Source organism: Phoca vitulina, unplaced genomic scaffold (genome assembly GCF_004348235.1).
Source record: "Phoca vitulina isolate PV1807 unplaced genomic scaffold, GSC_HSeal_1.0 scaffold2, whole genome shotgun sequence".
Lineage (NCBI taxonomy): Eukaryota > Metazoa > Chordata > Mammalia > Carnivora > Phocidae > Phoca > Phoca vitulina.
This window is the reverse complement of record NW_022589705.1, coordinates 58,694,662-58,713,856: the sequence shown is the minus strand read 5'-3', so window position 1 is coordinate 58,713,856 and position 19,195 is coordinate 58,694,662. Positions and strand designations below refer to the sequence as shown.

The 19,195-nt window shown below is 37.5% G+C and overlaps 1 protein-coding gene across 1 annotated transcript in view; it reads right to left on the bottom strand.

Moving 5' to 3' along the window:
• Nucleotides 1-210: 210 nt before the first annotated feature.
• The window catches only part of NDC1 (NDC1 transmembrane nucleoporin), a 42,357-nt gene continuing 23,372 nt past the window's right edge, over nt 211-19,195 (bottom strand). The window contains exons 12-18 of the mRNA XM_032428617.1: nt 18,647-18,892; nt 18,428-18,543; nt 16,045-16,095; nt 14,258-14,321; nt 13,364-13,464; nt 4,463-4,623; nt 211-1,785 (exon numbers count right to left, since the gene is read on the bottom strand). Coding sequence (XP_032284508.1) covers nt 1,722-1,785; nt 4,463-4,623; nt 13,364-13,464; nt 14,258-14,321; nt 16,045-16,095; nt 18,428-18,543; nt 18,647-18,892 — 803 coding nt within the window. The 3' untranslated portion in view covers nt 211-1,721. The remainder of the gene's footprint in view (nt 1,786-4,462; nt 4,624-13,363; nt 13,465-14,257; nt 14,322-16,044; nt 16,096-18,427; nt 18,544-18,646; nt 18,893-19,195) is intronic.

The following is a 19,195-nucleotide window of genomic DNA, read 5'->3' as shown; positions in this document are numbered from 1 at the left end:
AACATGGAACCCAACAGTTTTCAGTCAACCTAGCCACAATCTTCTGGTCATCTCCAAGGAACTACTACATTCAAAATTCAATGTTCATATTCAAAAAAGAGAGCACCCCACTTCAGATGAGAAGAGAAAGAAAGAGAGAGAGAGAGAGAGGAGGAAAGAAGGAAAGGAAAAGGAAGGAAGGAAGGAAGGAGGAAAGAAAGGAAGGAAGAAAGGAAGAAAGGAGGAAAGAAAAGAAAAGAAGGAAAAGAAAGAAAAGGAAGAAAGAAAGAAAAGTAGCAATTAGCCTAAATACTCCAAACACTCGACAACTGGGGAATTGTCTCCTAAAGACACTCGAAAGGACAGCAGGATTCATTTATAATTTGGCATGTGCTGGTTGAAGGGGCAACAAACAAAAGGAATAAAGATATAATGCATCAAGTAATCAGACAAATGGTAGACACACATACCACATTAAAGATTCATACACAATACTGTACTGACTTTAAAGAAGAAATTGGGGGAAAGTAGAGGGAACAATAGGAAAAGAATTACAAGGAAGCATTTCAGCCCTATGCCAACAGTGAATACCCACCAGTGGGACATCCTGTCTTTCATCTCCAAAGAAGTTGATCTAATAAATTATAAAACTACCTCGCTCACTTTTGGGACATACGACATACTCCCAAGTACAGTAAGCCCTCCGACATTTTGGTTTCACTTGCTATTTGATGACTAAGTTGTTTCTGGTTGTAAAGATTTTCCTAATATATTTTTATTAGCCAGTTAACACGGCAAAGGCTGCTCCCTCTGTGAGGCCAAACAGGCTTCACCACATAATCTGATCTAATGAAGATGAAGGGTGGGGGTGGAGGAAATGGGAGAGCAAAAAGGGAAAGTTTCCTGGTTTTTGTTGCAAAACTTCTCTCACTTGAAAACCTCTGCAATCACTTAATGTTTTGTTCCAGAAAAAGAAAGCAAAACTAGTTGGGAAAATACCCATATACTTATTGTTTACCAGCATGATACAAAACAAATTCATAGTTGTCAATCGTCTTTCAAAAACCAAATGTGAATGTTTAATCTTGAAACTTAAGAACTGAGTTTTTCCACATTCCTTTACATAGAGTTAGCATCTGTAAATTGAGATCTTTTTTGGACAATCATGCAAATTTAATTTGTCCTTGGAAAGAAAAATACAACCTACCAGATTAACAAAATATGTCCTTTAAACAGTAATTTTTCTGTGAATTTTTCTGCACTGTTACCACCTTTATCCTTCAGTAAAAAGAAACTACTCCTAAAAGGCTTATGGATTTTGAGTGTACAGAGAGTTAAAACTCTCAGCACAATTAGGAAGATTGACTCAAGTCAACCTATTTTACCTTCTGAACTGGCTCTACTCAGCTCAAAAGTAAATTCTAAAAATTTTCCAGCTATTATTATTAAGCTATAGAAGCTACAGACATTTTTACCGCCATAGAGGCTTCTGTAAAATTGAATAAAAATTTTATTATACCACACACACAAAAAGCAATAGGTACAGAAAAGGCAGTTTTCAGTTATTCTGTTGAGAATTTCTTTCCATGATTTCTCCCATTAAAGTATAGTTTTCAAAGCAACCACCACGACAAAGGAAGCATCTAATTAGTCCATTTTCTTCTGATCCAAGAATGCTGAACATTTACTGTCCCATCTGTAGCTGTATCAGCAGTGTAATGAACACAGTTTATATTACGGAGCTATTCTTTGAACTCCAAGAACTGTTGAAGTCTTTTCTGATGTTCTGCAGATGCTTGCACAGCACTAAATGAAACATAAATTCAAAGCATAAGCTTTATTTTACATTAAGCATATTAAGTGAACCACAGAGCACAGAGTCAATATTTTTCAAAACAATTAAAAACAAATAGAAATCTTCACTTATTTAGTACTTCTGAGAAAGCTGGATGAAAACCCTCCTTAATCTAATGAGGAGGAGGGCTTGCATTCAGTAACGGCATGCTTCTACCTTCTAAAAGACCAAAGCAAATTAAGACTGACAAGTGAAAGCATCGATTTTAACCTGCTCTGCCGTGGAACCTGCTGCGCAGAGCTCCAGGCCTGGCAGTAGATTTTCTGGATTTTATTATTTTATTTAAACCAGATTCCAACATTATCTTTGAGCTGTGGAGTATTTGAATTGCCTTTAATATAAAATCCTTTAAACTAAGATGTTTGGTTAAAACACAATAGACTCCACTAATCGTTTTCAAAGGTAACAGCTTGGTGGTTTAGATTTAGTTTTCCCTTTGAACATAAGTCATGTCGTGGATGGGGAAACGGAGTTCTCTCCCCACTCTGGCCCCCACTAAAATACATCACCTTGACAAAATTAGGGCAAATATATACCGAAACTAGTAGAAAACTTCCTTTTAAACTTTTGGGCAAAAACTGAATACAATGAAAGATTCTGGTTTTCTGGCTGTTGAAGATGTTATTATTAAATGATAAAATTGCAGGTTACAGAAAGTTACCAGTTTTAAAAGTGCCAAAAAAAGTCTTATTATAATAATTTCACTACGAATCACCCCAAACTGCCTTACATCTCTGCCAGCTTAAACCTTGCAGCTGCCTCCAGTTGAACCATTTCAAGTACTTTACTGTGTGTACTCCCTCTGGGTGCTAGTGAGGCCGAATGACACACCTTTTCCATAGGAGGGTAAACACAGGTAAAGAGACGTTTGTGAAAGGGTCAGAGGTTAGGGAAGACAACACAGCCTACCAGTTAAGAGTATAGACACTGGTGGAGAGACTCTGGGGTCAGAAAGATTTGAGTCTGAATTCTGGTTCTGCATAGTCATGGGTAAGTTAAATCATTAGGTAACTTGACCACAACCACAGACAATTAATGATGTAACTAGACATAAATCCAAATGTTTTTTAACTCCACATCTTTTTTCCCACCACACCATTCTGTCCTAGACGTACAAAATAGTCTCTGCTGACCTCATCATGTTTAAAACATGGCTCTTCCCAGAGAAAAGAAACTAAGGCAGAATTTCATTCTCCTAATTTTTTTTTTTAATCAGTTATCTATCCCCCTTTCTTATCTAAAACTCCCTGTGTCCCCCTTTCTCCCTGTTCTTGCTCTATCATCAGTACAACTATTTCATGCTCCACATCCATCGAGCATCCTCCATGGCACCTTACATCTTAGAGGCAGTCCAGTGCACAGGGAGAAAAGGTGGCATTTTAAGAATAGGAAGGAAGACCTGATTTCAGGTTCATGTTCTAATACCAACTAGATTGTGCTATTAGGCAAGTTCTTAACCTCCTTGAGCCTCAGTTTCCGTATCTGTGGAGTTATGATAACTTCTACACTTCACAAACTCTTTGAGAAAAGGAAATGAAAAGAACATGTATAAAGTGCTAAGTGTATTGTCTAGAACAGTGCTGTCCCAATAAACTTTCTGCAATGACAAAAATGTTTTAGATCTAAGCTAATATGGCAGCCACTAGCCATATGTAGTTACTGAGGACTTAAAATGTGGCCAGTGAGACTGACAAACTGAATTTTTAGTTAATTTAAATTTAAACCACCATATGCAGCTATCGTATTAGAGAGCACAGATCTAGAAGGCTCTCGATAAAATTTTTTTTTTAAACAAGTGAATAAACCTCTTACAGCTCTTTACATTCCCACACAGAACCAAGTGTTCCATAAAAACTTACTATTTCTGCTGTGTATTATGGAAGTAAAAGGAAATATACTGCTGTTTCTAAAAGCAGGCAGTATGAGGAAGTTCTGAACTATTTATTGAGAGTTCTGCATACAGAAAAAGCAATCTCTCATGTCCTCTAAAGTTCATTTATAATTGTGATAAACACAGTTAATAAACTTGTATCCCTTATCCTGCCTAACTAGATTGTTTCATGAGAAGAAAGCAATAAACTTCAATGAAACTAAATATAAACAGGTTTGGCATTTGTGGTTTTCTCTCTGGTTCCGTTTCCGAAGGTGTTATGATCTGTCACTGTTTTTCCAGCATGATTCACAAAGTACCAAGGACTCGTTTATGGAACACTCTGCTCACCCCAAGTCTCAGTTAGCTGACCAAGATGTAATATCGGAATTATTTTTAATATGCTTTTCTGAAAAGGTACTCCATTTTTTGCCTTTTCTCTCTCATAAGGATGTTTTGGTAATTAAAAAAAATTATATATATAATTCATATATATCTATATGAAATTACATTTACTGCTTTTATAACTTTCTATCTTCTTTGTTGTCTATATGAAAGAAGGCCCCAAAGCTTATATGATAGGCCCAATTTTAAAATATAAATATGAAGTCTAAATCCAAGTTGTTAATTCCCAGTAGGAATCGTGAAAGCCCCAAAAAAACATGTTCAACATGTGAGCCTTTGTAATTCTCATACCTATTTCTCAACAGAACTCCTGAATGTGAATTCTTATCATGGATTAAAACAGGTAAACTTACTTCAAATGTTCACCAAATGTAGTAGTTATTCGATAGATGGCAGTTTTTAGTGATGCTCTAAATGCAAATCTTAATGTTTTATAAGAAGTGTCCACAAGGCTTCCTGAAATCCGAGGTGGTTTACTGGAAGCATGAGGAAGCTTGAAGTACTTGTCGACTGCCTAGATCAAGAAAGAAAGAAAATAGTTCAGAATATGAAGAAAGCCATATTAGTCCAAAGGATTAAGGAGATTTTATTTCAAATAGACTGATAGAGATACACACATCATACAGACATACTAGACAACATTTATTTTGGATCACAATCAGAACAGTTTGCTGGGGGAAAAAAAAAACCGTCTGAGAAACAACGCAGTGGAGGCTCAGCCCCGACAGCAGTTAGCAGGGAAAAGTCCAGACCCATCCTCTAAAAAGGAGCTATACTCCAGTGGTCTTGAAAATGCAAAGCTGGGAAGTGAAACACAGATATCCTACTCTGCTTAAGGTGTGTGACAGCTAAGAGTACTTTTATTATAAATCTCAGCAAAAAGAAAGACAAGACCAAAACTATACTTTACGTAAATAAAGTTATTTACTAAACTAGTTTATCTTCCTTTTCATTTCTAGATGATAAAGCATCTGTGAGCAAGAACAGGTGGGGAGAACTGACTTTATTTATACTCGATAAAGAGATTTAAGTATATCTTTTAAAGATCCAAGGTAAACGATATAATTTTTAAATGACATAATTACATTAAGAAAAGGGAAAACTGAAGATAGCAAAGTATAAGTGGATTAATCTACTATAGCAAGATCATGTCTACAGTGACAAGAAATAATAGTATAAGCCTATTCTTTATACTTATGGAGGTAACCACCAAAAGAACTAAAAACAGTTAAAATGATTTCTGCCATCAAGTTTTTAATTTCAAGAACTCTTTTATATTATCTGAGTGATCTTTTTTATTTTAGCATCCTATTTTTGTTTCAAGGACGTAATATCTTCTCCTATTTCTGAGGATTTTAATGATTTTTGTTGTTTTGGTTTTTTGTTTTTACAGTTTCTTCTTTCCCTTCCTTTGCTTCTTTGGTCTCTATCTTCTACATTAGAGACTTTGCTCAGAAATCTAGTGATCCCTGGCTCATGACTGAGGGTGGGACCTCCTAAAAAAGCTGACCCAAAGCTGAGTACACAGAGATTACGGACAATAGGCTTCACAATAGGTGATCCACATGGGGTTTTTTTAGGGTGGGTGCCCAACTCAGTAAACTTTTTCTTCTTGGATTAGTCAGAGTTCCCAGAGAAGAGTTTTCCAGTACTCTGGAGGGCCTGTGCTCAGGCGAGTACACCCCTATGCTTTTCTAACAGAACCCACAACTGTGTCTGTTGTATCTACTCACAACTCTGCCAGCCCAGAGACCCCAGTGTTCTACCCTCTCTAAAGGATAAACCTCCCTAAAGAAGGGAGGAGCACCAGCAGCAGAGAATCTAGGGATCTAACTGATTTTCAAACAGCTCTCACCCATCCTTATTTTGGTACCTGTCCCTTCGCCCCTGGTTCCAGAGGTACTTGGTGCCTGTCCCACTACTGACTTCAGATTTGCCTCTGGGATCTGCTAAGTTAGTTATTTCAACCATCTGCTCTCCAGCTCTGAAAACTCTGTTGCTGTTGTCTCCTCTCCTGTTTATGGATTTATGTCTTTTTAAAAGTCTTTTTACTATAGTTTAGCAGAGTTTGGGGGAAGGAACAAGATTTAATGCGTGTGTTCAGTTTGCCATGACAAGTTCAAGTCCAATTGTTTATTCTTTCAACAGTAACTTATAGGAGTGTTTCCTAAGACTGGGACATATTTGAGATAATTTTACGCAGTATGGGAGGTGGTATTCAGTGACAAACTTAAGCAACATTAGATAACACTGAATCATAAGGGATAAAGTTACCTCCTTTTCAATTTTCTTGCAAACTTTCTGACTAACCCTCATCAGACAAGGAAAAATAGTCATCATCATTTACCACCTGGGTCCAACAGACCCTTTTTGTAATTTAAAGTCATCTTATAAAAAATCTACAGAAGAATGATACCATCAAAATGCAGTATTTTTAAAAATTTTTGACAGCTCATAATTTTGTTGAAGAGAAACTAGCCATTTTCCTTGCACTGTAACTGGAAAACATTTTCATTCTTAGGTTTATAAAGAAAAATTCAAATGACCAATCCAGTGAGTTTTTTCATTTCATCATTTACTTCCTTCCGATTACCTTTGTATATACCTTTGTATACCTTCAGCACTTATCCACTTATGAACCATATAAAGTAAATTTTGATGCAAAATATCATAGAAAATGAAAGAATACTGTCACATGTACTTTTGACCAAATGGGATGATTCACAGGTTCTTATTATAAAATACTGTGAGACAAGTCTTTCCTCCTGAATGACTTACTGGATGAGAATATCACATATATTTCCTTTTTCTCCTTAAAAATACATTGTTCTGTCATTTATTCTTGAGTTTGAGAAAATATACCTAGAATATTGTCATCTGAAGATTCACAGTCTGAAATTCCTCTTACATGATCACCATTAAAATCTAGAGCAGTGCTATCCAACATGGTAACCATTGAGATACATGTAGCTACTCAGCACTTAAAATGTGGCAGCTCTCAACTGAGATATGCTGTAAGTGAAAAATACATATCAGACCTTGAAGACTTAGTGTTACAAAATACGTAGAGTATCTCATTAGTAACTGTTGTATTGATTACATGATAAAATTATAATATTGTAGATTTATTGAGTTAAATAGAATATATCATTAAAATTAACCTCACCTGTATTTTTTTAATGTAACTCCTAGAAAATGTAAGGTTACATAAGTACATTGCATTATATTTTGATTTGACAGAGCTGTCTAGAGTGCTATCTATTTGCATTCATGTTCTGATTTATCTAAATAATTATTGAACATACTGGCAATTTTCTTCCCATTACCAGTGTGAATAAAAAATTTTTAAATTCTGAATTAGCAACCGTATTCAATGAAAGCTTAAAAAAAAAAAGTGATTAACATAACAATAAAAAATTAAAAAAAGAAAAAAGACTATAAAAATGTGTGTCCAAATTGCTTATAGGCCTTTTCTTGAAAGATGACGTGATACTACGTGATTCCATCATTCTCCTATTTTCTCATTGGTCTTTTTACCACAATTGGGAATAACTGATGAGTAATGATGAAATAATTCCTAGGATGATCAAAGAGCAAACTGTTCCAAGATACTGGAAATGGAAAATCACCAAGATTCCAAAATACATCTTAGATTTTAAAAGGGTCCTAAGGGTAAATGCAAAAGAATGAATTTTACTGAACTGTTTCTTCTTTGTTCTTCAAAAGACCTCTAAGAATAAGTCATAAAATATCAGCTCCTACAAATAGTGGGAACAGCTCAAAAAAGAAATGCAAAAAATAAGTAAGGAACAACAGACCCCAAGGATGTGGAGTTAAATGAGGAAGGAAAAGTCTTGAGTTTGGAGCTAATATGTCCACAACACATCTTTCATCCTCACTAATCTCCTTTTATGACAAAGAATAAACAGGTTTCAGGTTCAGGGACTTCAGCAAAAAACAGTATCTACTAGCTAGAGCTTTCAATTATTGTCTTTTCTCATTTTAATTGTCTTATCCTTAATACTAAAATCCAGAAAAGCCCTGAAAACAAAAACTTTTGTAACTGTTGGTGGCAAAAGCTGACCTGACTTCATCTGGCAGTAAAGCCTGACCTGAGCTGACACAGGCTATTCACAGTCTTTATTTCACTAAATATGGATACTCAGATATTTCACTGGAGAAAAGTATTAATGTATCTGATAAAGGGGATTCTACCTCAGATTCCAATAGGAGTATTATGTAATATATGATACATATACAATGTTATATTCTTAAAATCTGAAAAGATCTGAATTTTGAGATATATCCTACGGTTTGAGATAAGGAACTGTACACCTATATTTTATTTGTAGCAACTCAAGCTAGTTTTCCTTTTACAAAAGTGATATAAAATTTCCTTTTAAATAAAGTTAAAAATGAATGACTTAAAATACTAAGAAAATAATAGTTCAGGTGGCATATGACTAATATTATGACAATAATATATGGTAATAAACAGTTACAGCAAAAACTATGAAAGTCGTACATGAATAACTTAAATCTATGGAAGGCCAGTTTATAATATTTAATGATGTGCCCCATGGTCAGAACTGAAGTACTTAATTAGCTGTGAGATTAAACAAGTATCTTTGAGCACTCATTTTATGCACTACACATGGTTCCTGGCCTGAAGACTCAGATTATACGATCTCAAATATCTAGTTAAGAATTATCCCAAACAATGAAATGGGTAAGTGGTGAGTACAGTATACCATTGAACAATATACTCTTCAGGAGAAGTTAAAAATCCCTTATAGAAGCCTAAAGAACAGCTATCCTATAAAAATAGGCACTTCGGGCCCATTTGGATTTATATGCAGTAGTATATGCGCAAAACCCAAATGAAGAGAAAACCCCAGTTGCTCTCCTGTGAGTATTTATCTATCAGTGTCATTAACAAATGTCCACTGTGCAGAGACTTCAAAGTCCCTGGTCTCAAGGATCCTACTTATAACCTAGTTAAATAAAGGTTTATTCCACTAAAGCCAGAATCCCAAACAAATGGTGAGGATAACAGCTTTGTTAGGGAATTTCTTAATAGAAATCATGACTACAGAGCAGAGTTTCTCAATCTCAGTACCACTGACATTTTTGACTGGGTGATTCTCTGTTGTGGCGGCTGCCCTGCACATTACAGGCCATTTAGCAGCGTCCGAGATCTCCACCCAACAGATGCCAGTAGCCCTACCCTCTCTCTGTGCCAGTCACAATGTCTCCATGCATTGCCCAAAGTCTCCTGGGGAGCAAAATCGCCCCTGGCGAGAACCACAGCTACAAAGTAATAAAAATATTAGATGATGATGCTGATAGCTAAATTTACTGATTGTGGTTAACATGTGGCAGAAACTGAGTTAACTGCTTTATGTATGTTATCTCACTTAAATAATAAAATAATTTGCTAACAAAGCCACCATGCTAACATCACAACCATTTAATGAGATGTTTTTATAATAATTATACCTGCTATTTATTGCATACCTGACCTGCATTTCTGTACATTGTGGTACTTATTACAATTGCAGTTAACTATTTGTATTCGTCAATAATCCGTTTTATATTCTGTAAGCTCCTAAAGGGCAGGAACCAGGTCTGTCTTTTTTTTATTCTGTATCTTAGCACATGGTAACTGTCTGATAATTGCCAGGCAGTTGACACCACAGATTTTCTCTAGGCTTTTTACAGATTTTCTCTAACCCTCATAATAACCCTGCAAGGTACTATATTTTAAAGATGAAGACACTGATCTGAAAGACATTTAATAAATTACCCTTGGTCTCTAAGAAAGTACTGGAGGCTGGACCTGTGTCTCTTGGAATGCTTGCTTACACTGTATTTTTATTTAAATTTAAATTTGTTAGTTAACATACAGTGCAATATTGGTTTCTGGAGTAGAATTCAGTGGTTCATCGCTTACATACAACACCCAGTGCTCAAGTTTGCTTACAGTATTGATAGTAATACTTTTTTTAAGCCTTGAAAGACCTTTTCTCCTGTACGCTATAAGAACACTGTCATACAACATGGTAATAGTAACAAAGTAATAAAAGCTTACATCTGCTGGGCACTTAATATGGGACAGGTACCTTGAGTGCTTTACAGAGATGATCTCATTCAGAATTCACATCCCTATGAGGTAAGTACTGTTATCACTCCCTCCATTTTCCAGATACAGATGCTGATGTATATAAAACACTTCCCCCCCATTTTATAATTTCTGAATTGGAGATGTATCTTCTAATTAATGATATCCTAGATTCAATGAAATATGATAAACGTATTTCCAAGGTTGCACAGCTAGGAAGTAGTAGGAGCTAGGATTTAGAAACAGGTAGAACTAACTCTAGCTCTCACACTTTGGTCCTTCTGACATACTGCCATTCCATCTTACGAAAGGAGGTTAAGAAATGCACACCCCTCCAAGCCCTCACGGAGGCCTGGGGTCTGAAAGCCTAGTTTTTAAATCTGCCTCGACCATTTACTGAGCATGATCCTGAGTAAGTCATACCAACAGATACAGACTTTTTGAGAGAGACACAATCCTGTACAACAGGCCTTATTCTAACCTTATGGAGTTGTTAAAAATTTAAAGAAAAATCCCTTCTTTTGGAGTACTACACAAACGTTGGGTAGAGCAGCACAGGGGTCTAGAGGAACAAAGAATGAACTGTGACTTATAAAAGAATATTGGTCAAGGGTCTCTGAGCCTTCAAATCCACAGTTCTATACTGCTAATGCCCTGCAAATAGCTTAGGCTCAAGTCCCAGCTCTGCCACCTACGAGACTTGTGTGTGAGACCTGAGGTAAGTCACCACACTCCCAAGCCTCCCTCATCTGTAAAATAGACCTAAATAGCTCTATCCTACTTCCTTCACAAGATAGCTATGACGATCAAAAAAAAAAAAAAAAAGGTATGAGTGAAATCGTATGGCATTTATCTTTCTCTGACTGACATTTCACTTAGCATAATACTCTCTAGATCTAGCCATGTTGTTGCAAATGACAAGATCTCATTCTTTTTTATGGCTGAGTGATATTCCAGTGTATGCGTGTGTGTCTGTGTCCCCACATCTTCTTTATCTGTTCATCTATGGACGGACACTTGGGTTGCTTCCACATCTTGGCTGTTGTAAATAATGCTACAATAAACACAGGGGTGCATATATCTTTCCAAATTAGTGTTTTCATTTTTTTTGAGTGAACACCCAGTAGTGGAATTACTGGATCATACGGTAATTCTATTTTTAATGTTTTGAGGAACCTCCATACAGTTTTCCACAGTGGCTGCACCAGTTTGCATTCCCACCAACACTGCACGAGGGTTCCTTTTTCTCCACATTCTTGCTAACACTTGTTACTTCTTGTGTTTTTGATTTTAGCCATTCTGACAGGAGTGAGGTTAGAGTTAAGAAACAAAACAAACAAGGGGTGCCTGGGTGGCTCAGTTGGTTAAGCATCTGCCTTCAGCTCAGGTCCTGGGATCAAGCCCTGCGTCAGGCTCCCTGCTCCATGGGGAGTCTGTTTCTCCCTCTCCCTCTGCCCCTCCCCCCTGCTCGTGCTCTCTCTCTTTCTCTAATAAATAAAATCTTAAAAAAAAAAAGAAAAAAGAAAGAAAACAAAGAAAAAGAGACAAACAAAAGAACAACAGACTCTTAACTATGGAGAACAAACTGGTGGTTGCCAGAGGGAGGTTGGTGGGGGATGGATGAAATAGATGAAGGGAATTAAGAGTACACGTATTGTATGAGCACTGAGCAATGTATAGAACTCTTGGATCATTATATTGTAAACCTTAAACTTATAATAACACTGTATGCTAATTATACTTGAATTTAAAAAGTTCAATAAAATAAAAAAAAAAAACCAGAAGTTTGGTATTTAGAGAATTTAAAAATAAGTCTTCCTAATTGAAAAAAATAAAACAAGAGAAGAAATCGCTCCACAGACTACAAAGTACTGTCCTGTTATTATTTTATTGTAAACTACACTGCCAGGGTGATAAAAAACAAACTATGCTATGAGTGTTGAAGATATGCTCAAGTCCTGGGAACCCTACTGTGTGCTTAGGCAAGGCGACTGTTAGATGGTGTGCAAAATACTAGGAAATTCTTTCTTTAGAGAAAGGTAGCTGGGATAAGAGTACACGTGTACACACAAGTCTTAAAAAACATACATGAGAAAATGAGCACAGAAAGAATTCAAAGGGGGAAAAACAAAAATCACTGGCTTTGATGGGTAAGACTTTCTAAGAGGTAAAATAAATTGAGAGTTGAAGAAAGGAACGGCGAAACATGTTTTCTTTTCAGTCTTTTTTTTTTTTATTTTTTTTTTTTTTAAAGATTTTATTTATTTATTTGACAGAGAGAGGCACAGCGAGAGAGGGAACACAAGCAGGGGGAATGGGAGAGGGAGAAGCAGGCTCCCCGCCGAGCAGAGAGCCCGATGCGGGGCTCGATCCCAGGACCCTGGGATCATGACCCGAGCCGAAGGCAGACGCTTAACGACTGAGCCACCCAGGCGCCCCTTCTTTTCAGTCTTATACTGCTTCCTAAGGCTCACGGATGCGCCAACTGTCCTCCTTTAAACCTACTTCAACACCATTCCTCCGGAAAACCTACTGCGCAGCCCAGCTCCCACCTTGAGATGCTTCTGGCACCCAGAGTTCCTATCTCTCATCTGACTTACAGCTACAGTGACACGGCACCCAACATGAAGTCAGGAAAGGCAGCCTATTCAAAGGCAAGAAACAGGTTTTATTTTTCTGTCTTTACATCTAGGACTAAAAAGACCTGCTACTTTAAAACTGTGCACCCAGTCTGGGAGCAGGGATCCACCAGGCTCAGCTCTATCTTCTTGAGCCTCTGACCAATAGGTAACACTTATCTGCATGGATAACTTAACTACAGGTCACTTTTAGTAGCTACAAGTTGTGTAAGGATCCAAATTTACATCACTAAACAGAATCCTAATATCCTAAATAATCTGATTAATACCAGAGGTTTAGTAACTTTTTTCTATAAAATTATTATTTACAAAGGAATCAGCAGTTTCTCTTCCTGGTCTCTCTTAGACTGTAATTTCCCAAGGGTGAGAACAGTACCATATTTAACTTCTAACATATGCTTTGTCACTCAATAAATGTGATCTATAAGAAATAAACTGAAAAACCTGGGAGGGAGGGAAAGACACGACCTCTACCAAATCCAAATACTGCCTACCTCTTGCAGCGTCAACAAGGTATTAAGAATAGCTGGTAGTGTAGTCTGGACAACTCCAAATCTATCTTCAGTAAATGATGCTGCTACTAAGTGAGACAGACCTCAAGAGGAAAAGAAAAAACCAAATTAAACGGAAATCCAAATTAGGCAAATCTATTTGCAATACATCTGCTGAGAAAGGATTAATATCCTGAGTATATAAAGAACTTAAAACAGAGGAGGGGGGTAGTACAATAGAAAAATGGGCAAAAGATTGGAACAGGCACTGAAAAGGTGCTCAACTACATGGGGTCATGAATAAGATGACAGTCTGCATTCTAGCAGGAAAAAAATTTTTAAATAATATTGTGTTTGGTAGTGATGAGTGGTAGAAAGAAAAACAAAGCAGAATAAGGGAACAGAGCGACAGCTGTAAGGATACTTTTCATAGGGGGTCAGGAAAGGGCTCTCTGAGAAAGTATCATTTTAAGCACTGAGAAGGCAGGATCTAGGAGATGGAAAAAAACAGTTATTTAACAACTAAATATTCACATTCAAGCTAAGTTAAATACCTTAAAATGTTAAAAATGTTATGTCAATATAAGTTGACAATTGAAAACAATCTATTAACTGCAGTTTTTTGAAGTAGAAAAGACAGGCAAGAATCCCAGACTCAGTTTCTCTGCTTAAATACAAGGATAATTTCTGCCCAAATTAAAGTACACTTAAATATCTAAGAAAAATGATCTATATAAAACAAAGATATAAAGATGTATCTAAAAATTCAAAGATTGAGGTCAAGGTCCAGAACTGACCTTTCATGGATATACTTCAGTATTTTTTATTTTTTTTGAAGATACTTCAGTAGTTAACCGATAATTAAAATCAGAGTTGTAGTTCACTGCGAATGCTTACCTTCTAATGCCCAAATATGCATTTGGGCATCTGAAAAAACAGCCTGAATAGAGGCCTCTGGGTGCTACAATACAACAGAAACATTTAAGTAAGTTCCCTGGGCATTAACTCTGTTATTTCATCTAATCAACTAGGTAGCCTATAACAATAAAAAATTCACAGCTGCCTCTCAAGAATTAAAATCTGAAATTCTTATACAATATGATTTAATTGCAGTAAAGCATTCTGCCACCAACTTACTGTGTGACCCTTGCACAATCTCTAAATCTCTATGTGTCTCAGTTTCTCATTTAAAATAGTTACGCACACTCAACCGACCTCAGATTAGTACAGAGATCACTTGAGAATGGTTACAATGCTTTTTTTTTTTAAACCTCAGAACTGCCTAAATACATATTACCTCTCTTAAAATGGTCTACTCTCAGCCCCACTCCAAAGAAATACCATCCAACCTTCTTTAATATAGCAAGGTCAAAGAGTAGGGAGCAACAATTGGCCCATTTAAACAAATGCTGACTTTGTGACGCACCCAATGAAGCCTATTAAGTACATCAGCATGTTACATTTCTCAACACCAAACAGCAGTGTCTACAACTCCTTATCATAAAATAGATCCACCTGCAAAACTAGAATCAAAGTCAGCCGTTCACTTCCACGGAAAAAGCGGATCTTGTTGAGCATCTGCTCTGCCACTTACTGGCTATGGGCCCTAAGGATAGTTACTTGACCCCTCTGAGCCTCAAGCTTCCTTATCTGTAAAATGAGGACAGAGAGACATCTCACAGGAATGCTGTTAGAATTAAATGAGGGAACTTAAGAGGAAAGAATATGGCGTGCATAAGACACAAGGGTGAATTTTCTTCCCATCCTCTGAAGTAAAACTTCGGCCAACCCCTCTTCCTTTTGGTGGAAAGACAAGACACCTTCCTCAGGGGGCTGATAGTTGTCCCAAAGCTCTAATGGAGAGCCTGAGGTAGATTCTTTTGGGTAAAGGTCATTGCTAGGTGGGTGGATCTTCCCTGCCACCAAAGTGAGAAAACAGTTTCAAGCTCTTGAAACGATTCTTTGTTCTGTGTACCTATGTTCTATCAGAGTTACTCTTACTCAGATCTCTCCCCACAGAATAAAAATGAATGATGCATGCCAATGCACTTGGAGTACAATATTAGCTAATACTGTAAGATCTTCAGAACTAAAGAAGTTAAATTAAAATAAAACAAAACAAAAATTCTTTCCCCTACATATGGGCAAAGGTTTTGCTCATCAAAGGATTAACATACAACAGCTGTAGTGAGTGAAAAAGGAAGGCTTTTTTAGCTTCTGCAATTCAGAGTTACTCTCCTATGGCAGCTGGAGCAGCTGACACACAAGCTGGAAAGTCATTTAGTTTGTGGCCTGAATTACAATTTTTTGTCCCACACAAGCTTAACATCTACAACCTAATCCAGTCATCTCTCTTCTGAACACCAAACTGGCCACAAAGATTACAGCAAGACAGTGAGCCGTGAAGGACCGCCATGGATTTGATCATTTTGCAGGAAGCACAAAGCTGCTTGCAGCCAGGAGACTCAGGAGGTCAACTGGAGTCAAGCCTTAGGAAGTCACTGAGATGAGCTGAGTGCTAGGGCAGCTCTTCCTCACACGGAGGTTTGCTGAAGCACTCTACAAAGCTGTCTGGCTTGCTAGGATCGAACTCAGTATTTAAAAGTCAAATCCAACCTGGTACTTCATTTCTTATTTCATTTCCTCTCCCCGCCATTCCCAACACTCTAACTATATATTCTTACCTTACTGAAAAAATACATTATCAGCACCCGTTTTGATAAGAAATTCTTAACCTGAGTTGGAGAAAAGAAGAATGAACACATTTACAGCTCTCAGTTCTATTCAAATATAATGTTAACACATTCCCAGGTTCTTGCTGTGAAACACTTCACATCTTACAGAGAAAGAACAATATTTGCAGTAAACTACACAAGTAAATACCTTTGTACTATAAGTTAGATAACCAAGATGGGTCGTCTAACCTAAACTGCATTTCCATGTACACATGCTAACCTCCAAATTAGAGCCCTATGATAAAAGGAATTCAAAGTGGTTCCGGTGATATTTTCTTATTCAATTCTCTACAACTGTCTTGCCCTTTAGCCTCTTAATACCAAAAGAGTGTGTTTCCCTTACAAAAAAAAAAAATCTTAAGAGATGAAATGCTTTTCTACTAGTTGACATTTACATGGGAAACAATTTTCTTAGTATTAAGCTGAAAGCTACATACCCCAACTGACTTGAAAGTGAATTCATGATATGGCAGGACTTATGGCATGTAGGGCAAATGGGATCCCAAAGTTTGTAAAATGCCCACAGTCTCTATTAATCAATCATTCCATCAGCAAAGATATTGTCAGAACTCCCATCTTAAAAAAATAAAACCCTTCTTTGACCCCTCAACTCCCTCCAGCTATTAATTACCCCATTTCTCTGCACCCCTTATAGCAAAACTCCTTAAAAGATCCAGCTCTCCGTGTGGCCTCCGATTCCTCCCCCAATCTCTCCTGGCCCCATCCAATCGGCATTCATCCCAGCTGCTCCACCCAGAAGCTCATCAAGGACTCAACGACCTCCACATTCCCAGCACAACAGTTCTTCCTAATGTAGCTCTCAGGCTACCTATCAGCAGAATGTGGCCACTCACTTCTCCTCTCTGTTCTCTTCTCACCACCACAGTCACTTGGTCCCTTCTGCCATTCCCCCTCATCTCCCAGACCTGTAGTCCCTGGAGGGTCCCGTTCTTGCATCTTTCTTCTTCTGTATCCAATCCCAAAGAGTTTTCATGGAGTCTCATGGCTTTAAATACTGTCTGTATGCTGATGACTTCCAAATTCCCATTTCTAACCCAGAACTTTTCCCTACACTCTGGATCTATGTCTCAGTTCTTACTCCTTATTTTCAATTGGTTGTCTAATAAGTATCTCAAAATGGACATAAACCGAACTCAGGATTTCCCTACCTCACCTCTATCAAATCTCCTCTTCCAGAATCATCAGCTAATTGCAACTGTATTATTTCAGAAGATTCTCAGGCCAAAAACTTGAAAGTCAACATTGACTCTCTCTTTTACATCACAACCAGACCATAAGCCAATCCTATTACACCTGCTTTCAAAATATATCCAGACCTTGATCACATCTTACAGTCTCCACCACAACCACTCTGGTGACAGATACCATCATCTCCTACTTAGATTACCTCAACAGCTTTACAACTGTCTCTCTGCTCCTCCTCCTGCCCTCCGAGAATCTCATCTCAACACGACAGCTAAAGCAGCACTTTCAAAATGTAAGGTTACATCATGTCATTCTCGTGGACAAAACCATCCTATGGCTTTCTGTCTCACTCAGAGAAAATGTGAGTCTTCACAATAGCTAACGTGCCTGATGAGCTCTGGGTGCCTGCTACCTCTCTGACTTCCCCACCACCTACAGTGTCCACGCTATCCTTCACCCAAACCAAGTCCACTCCCACCTGAAGACCTTTGCATTTTGCTGTTCCCTGCCTTCCCCTCAGGTCTCTAATCAAGTGTTGCCTTACCAATGAGACCTCTCTTACCTGCTCTATTTTTCTATATAGCACTTAAGACATCAAATTTCTTCCCTTTTAAAACACATATTGTTCATATTTTGAATATAACATATTGGGATGCATCTTATAATCAATAGCATGTCATGGTTTAACTAGCAACTTTTTTCCTTAACAGTACACAAAATAAGTCCTACAATTAATAGAATTTTGTTATATTGAAAGAGATATAGTTTAATACATTTGCTTGTTCATCTATTTCCCTTCACTGGAATGTAAACAAATGGTCAGGGGCTTTTGTTTGCTGTTTTCCCAGTGCCTAAAACCACACTCTGCATCTATAAAGAACTCAGTAAATATTTCTTAAATGAAAGAATTCACAGATCAAAGGCTTCACATTAGATGAAGTCATATGAAATTGCAATTTACATAACTCAAAACCAGTCAAATACTGGCAATTTCATATGAGTCAACTTAATACATGAAGCATCAAAAAAAAAAAGTCTTATTTATCCCTGATGGCTTACTCATGTGGCATCCTTGATGCTCTCAATGATACATGCGAATATAAATCCTATAACCATATCGTCCTACCTGTTCACGTTTATTCTGAATCCATGAATAAATCATACTGGGTTGTCTCGCTGTCTTACCCTCAGCACTAACAGAGGTAGATGGAGAAGGATTAGAAAATTCAGTCATTTGCTGATCTAAATAAAAAAACAGAAAACAAAAAACCATGAAGGTGAAAACTCAGGATATCTAAGTCTCTGTAACTATGACATTTCAAATTTTAGAAAACAGTCCCCTTACCAGAAGCAGAAGTCCACAATCTTGGCCCTCTTCTTATTAGCTGAGAACTTTGAGGGGACCCATAGCAGGTATTTACATCAAAAATTCCAGCCATCCGATTCACTACACTAGAGCCAAACGGGCTTCTGAGGGGACTTCCAACATCAGGCGTAGATAATTTGGAGGAAAACAGTGATGTCTTAACTAATGGTGGCACTGAAGACCGAGGTAGCTGGCTAGATTTCGGGGTCTGAAAAGTAGTTTCTTCTGTAAAAGAACAGATCCAGTGCTGAAGAGGCAACCTGAACAAACTGTACACATCTCAGGTTTTGGTTTCATGCATTTACCCAAGGCTCAGGAGCTTGGTTCCTTTGGGTTCACATTCTCAACATCCAGCTTTTACTACGGCAGCTCAGTGACCACTCGTGGAGCGTTCTACATCCTCTTCCGTCAGACTGGTGCAGCCTCTCTTGTTTTCTCCAACCCCCCCACCCCGCCCCCAAGAGAATACCTTCACCTTCAAGGTCAGTTTCTCTAAATCTAAGCCGAGCTGAACGAACCTACCAATTT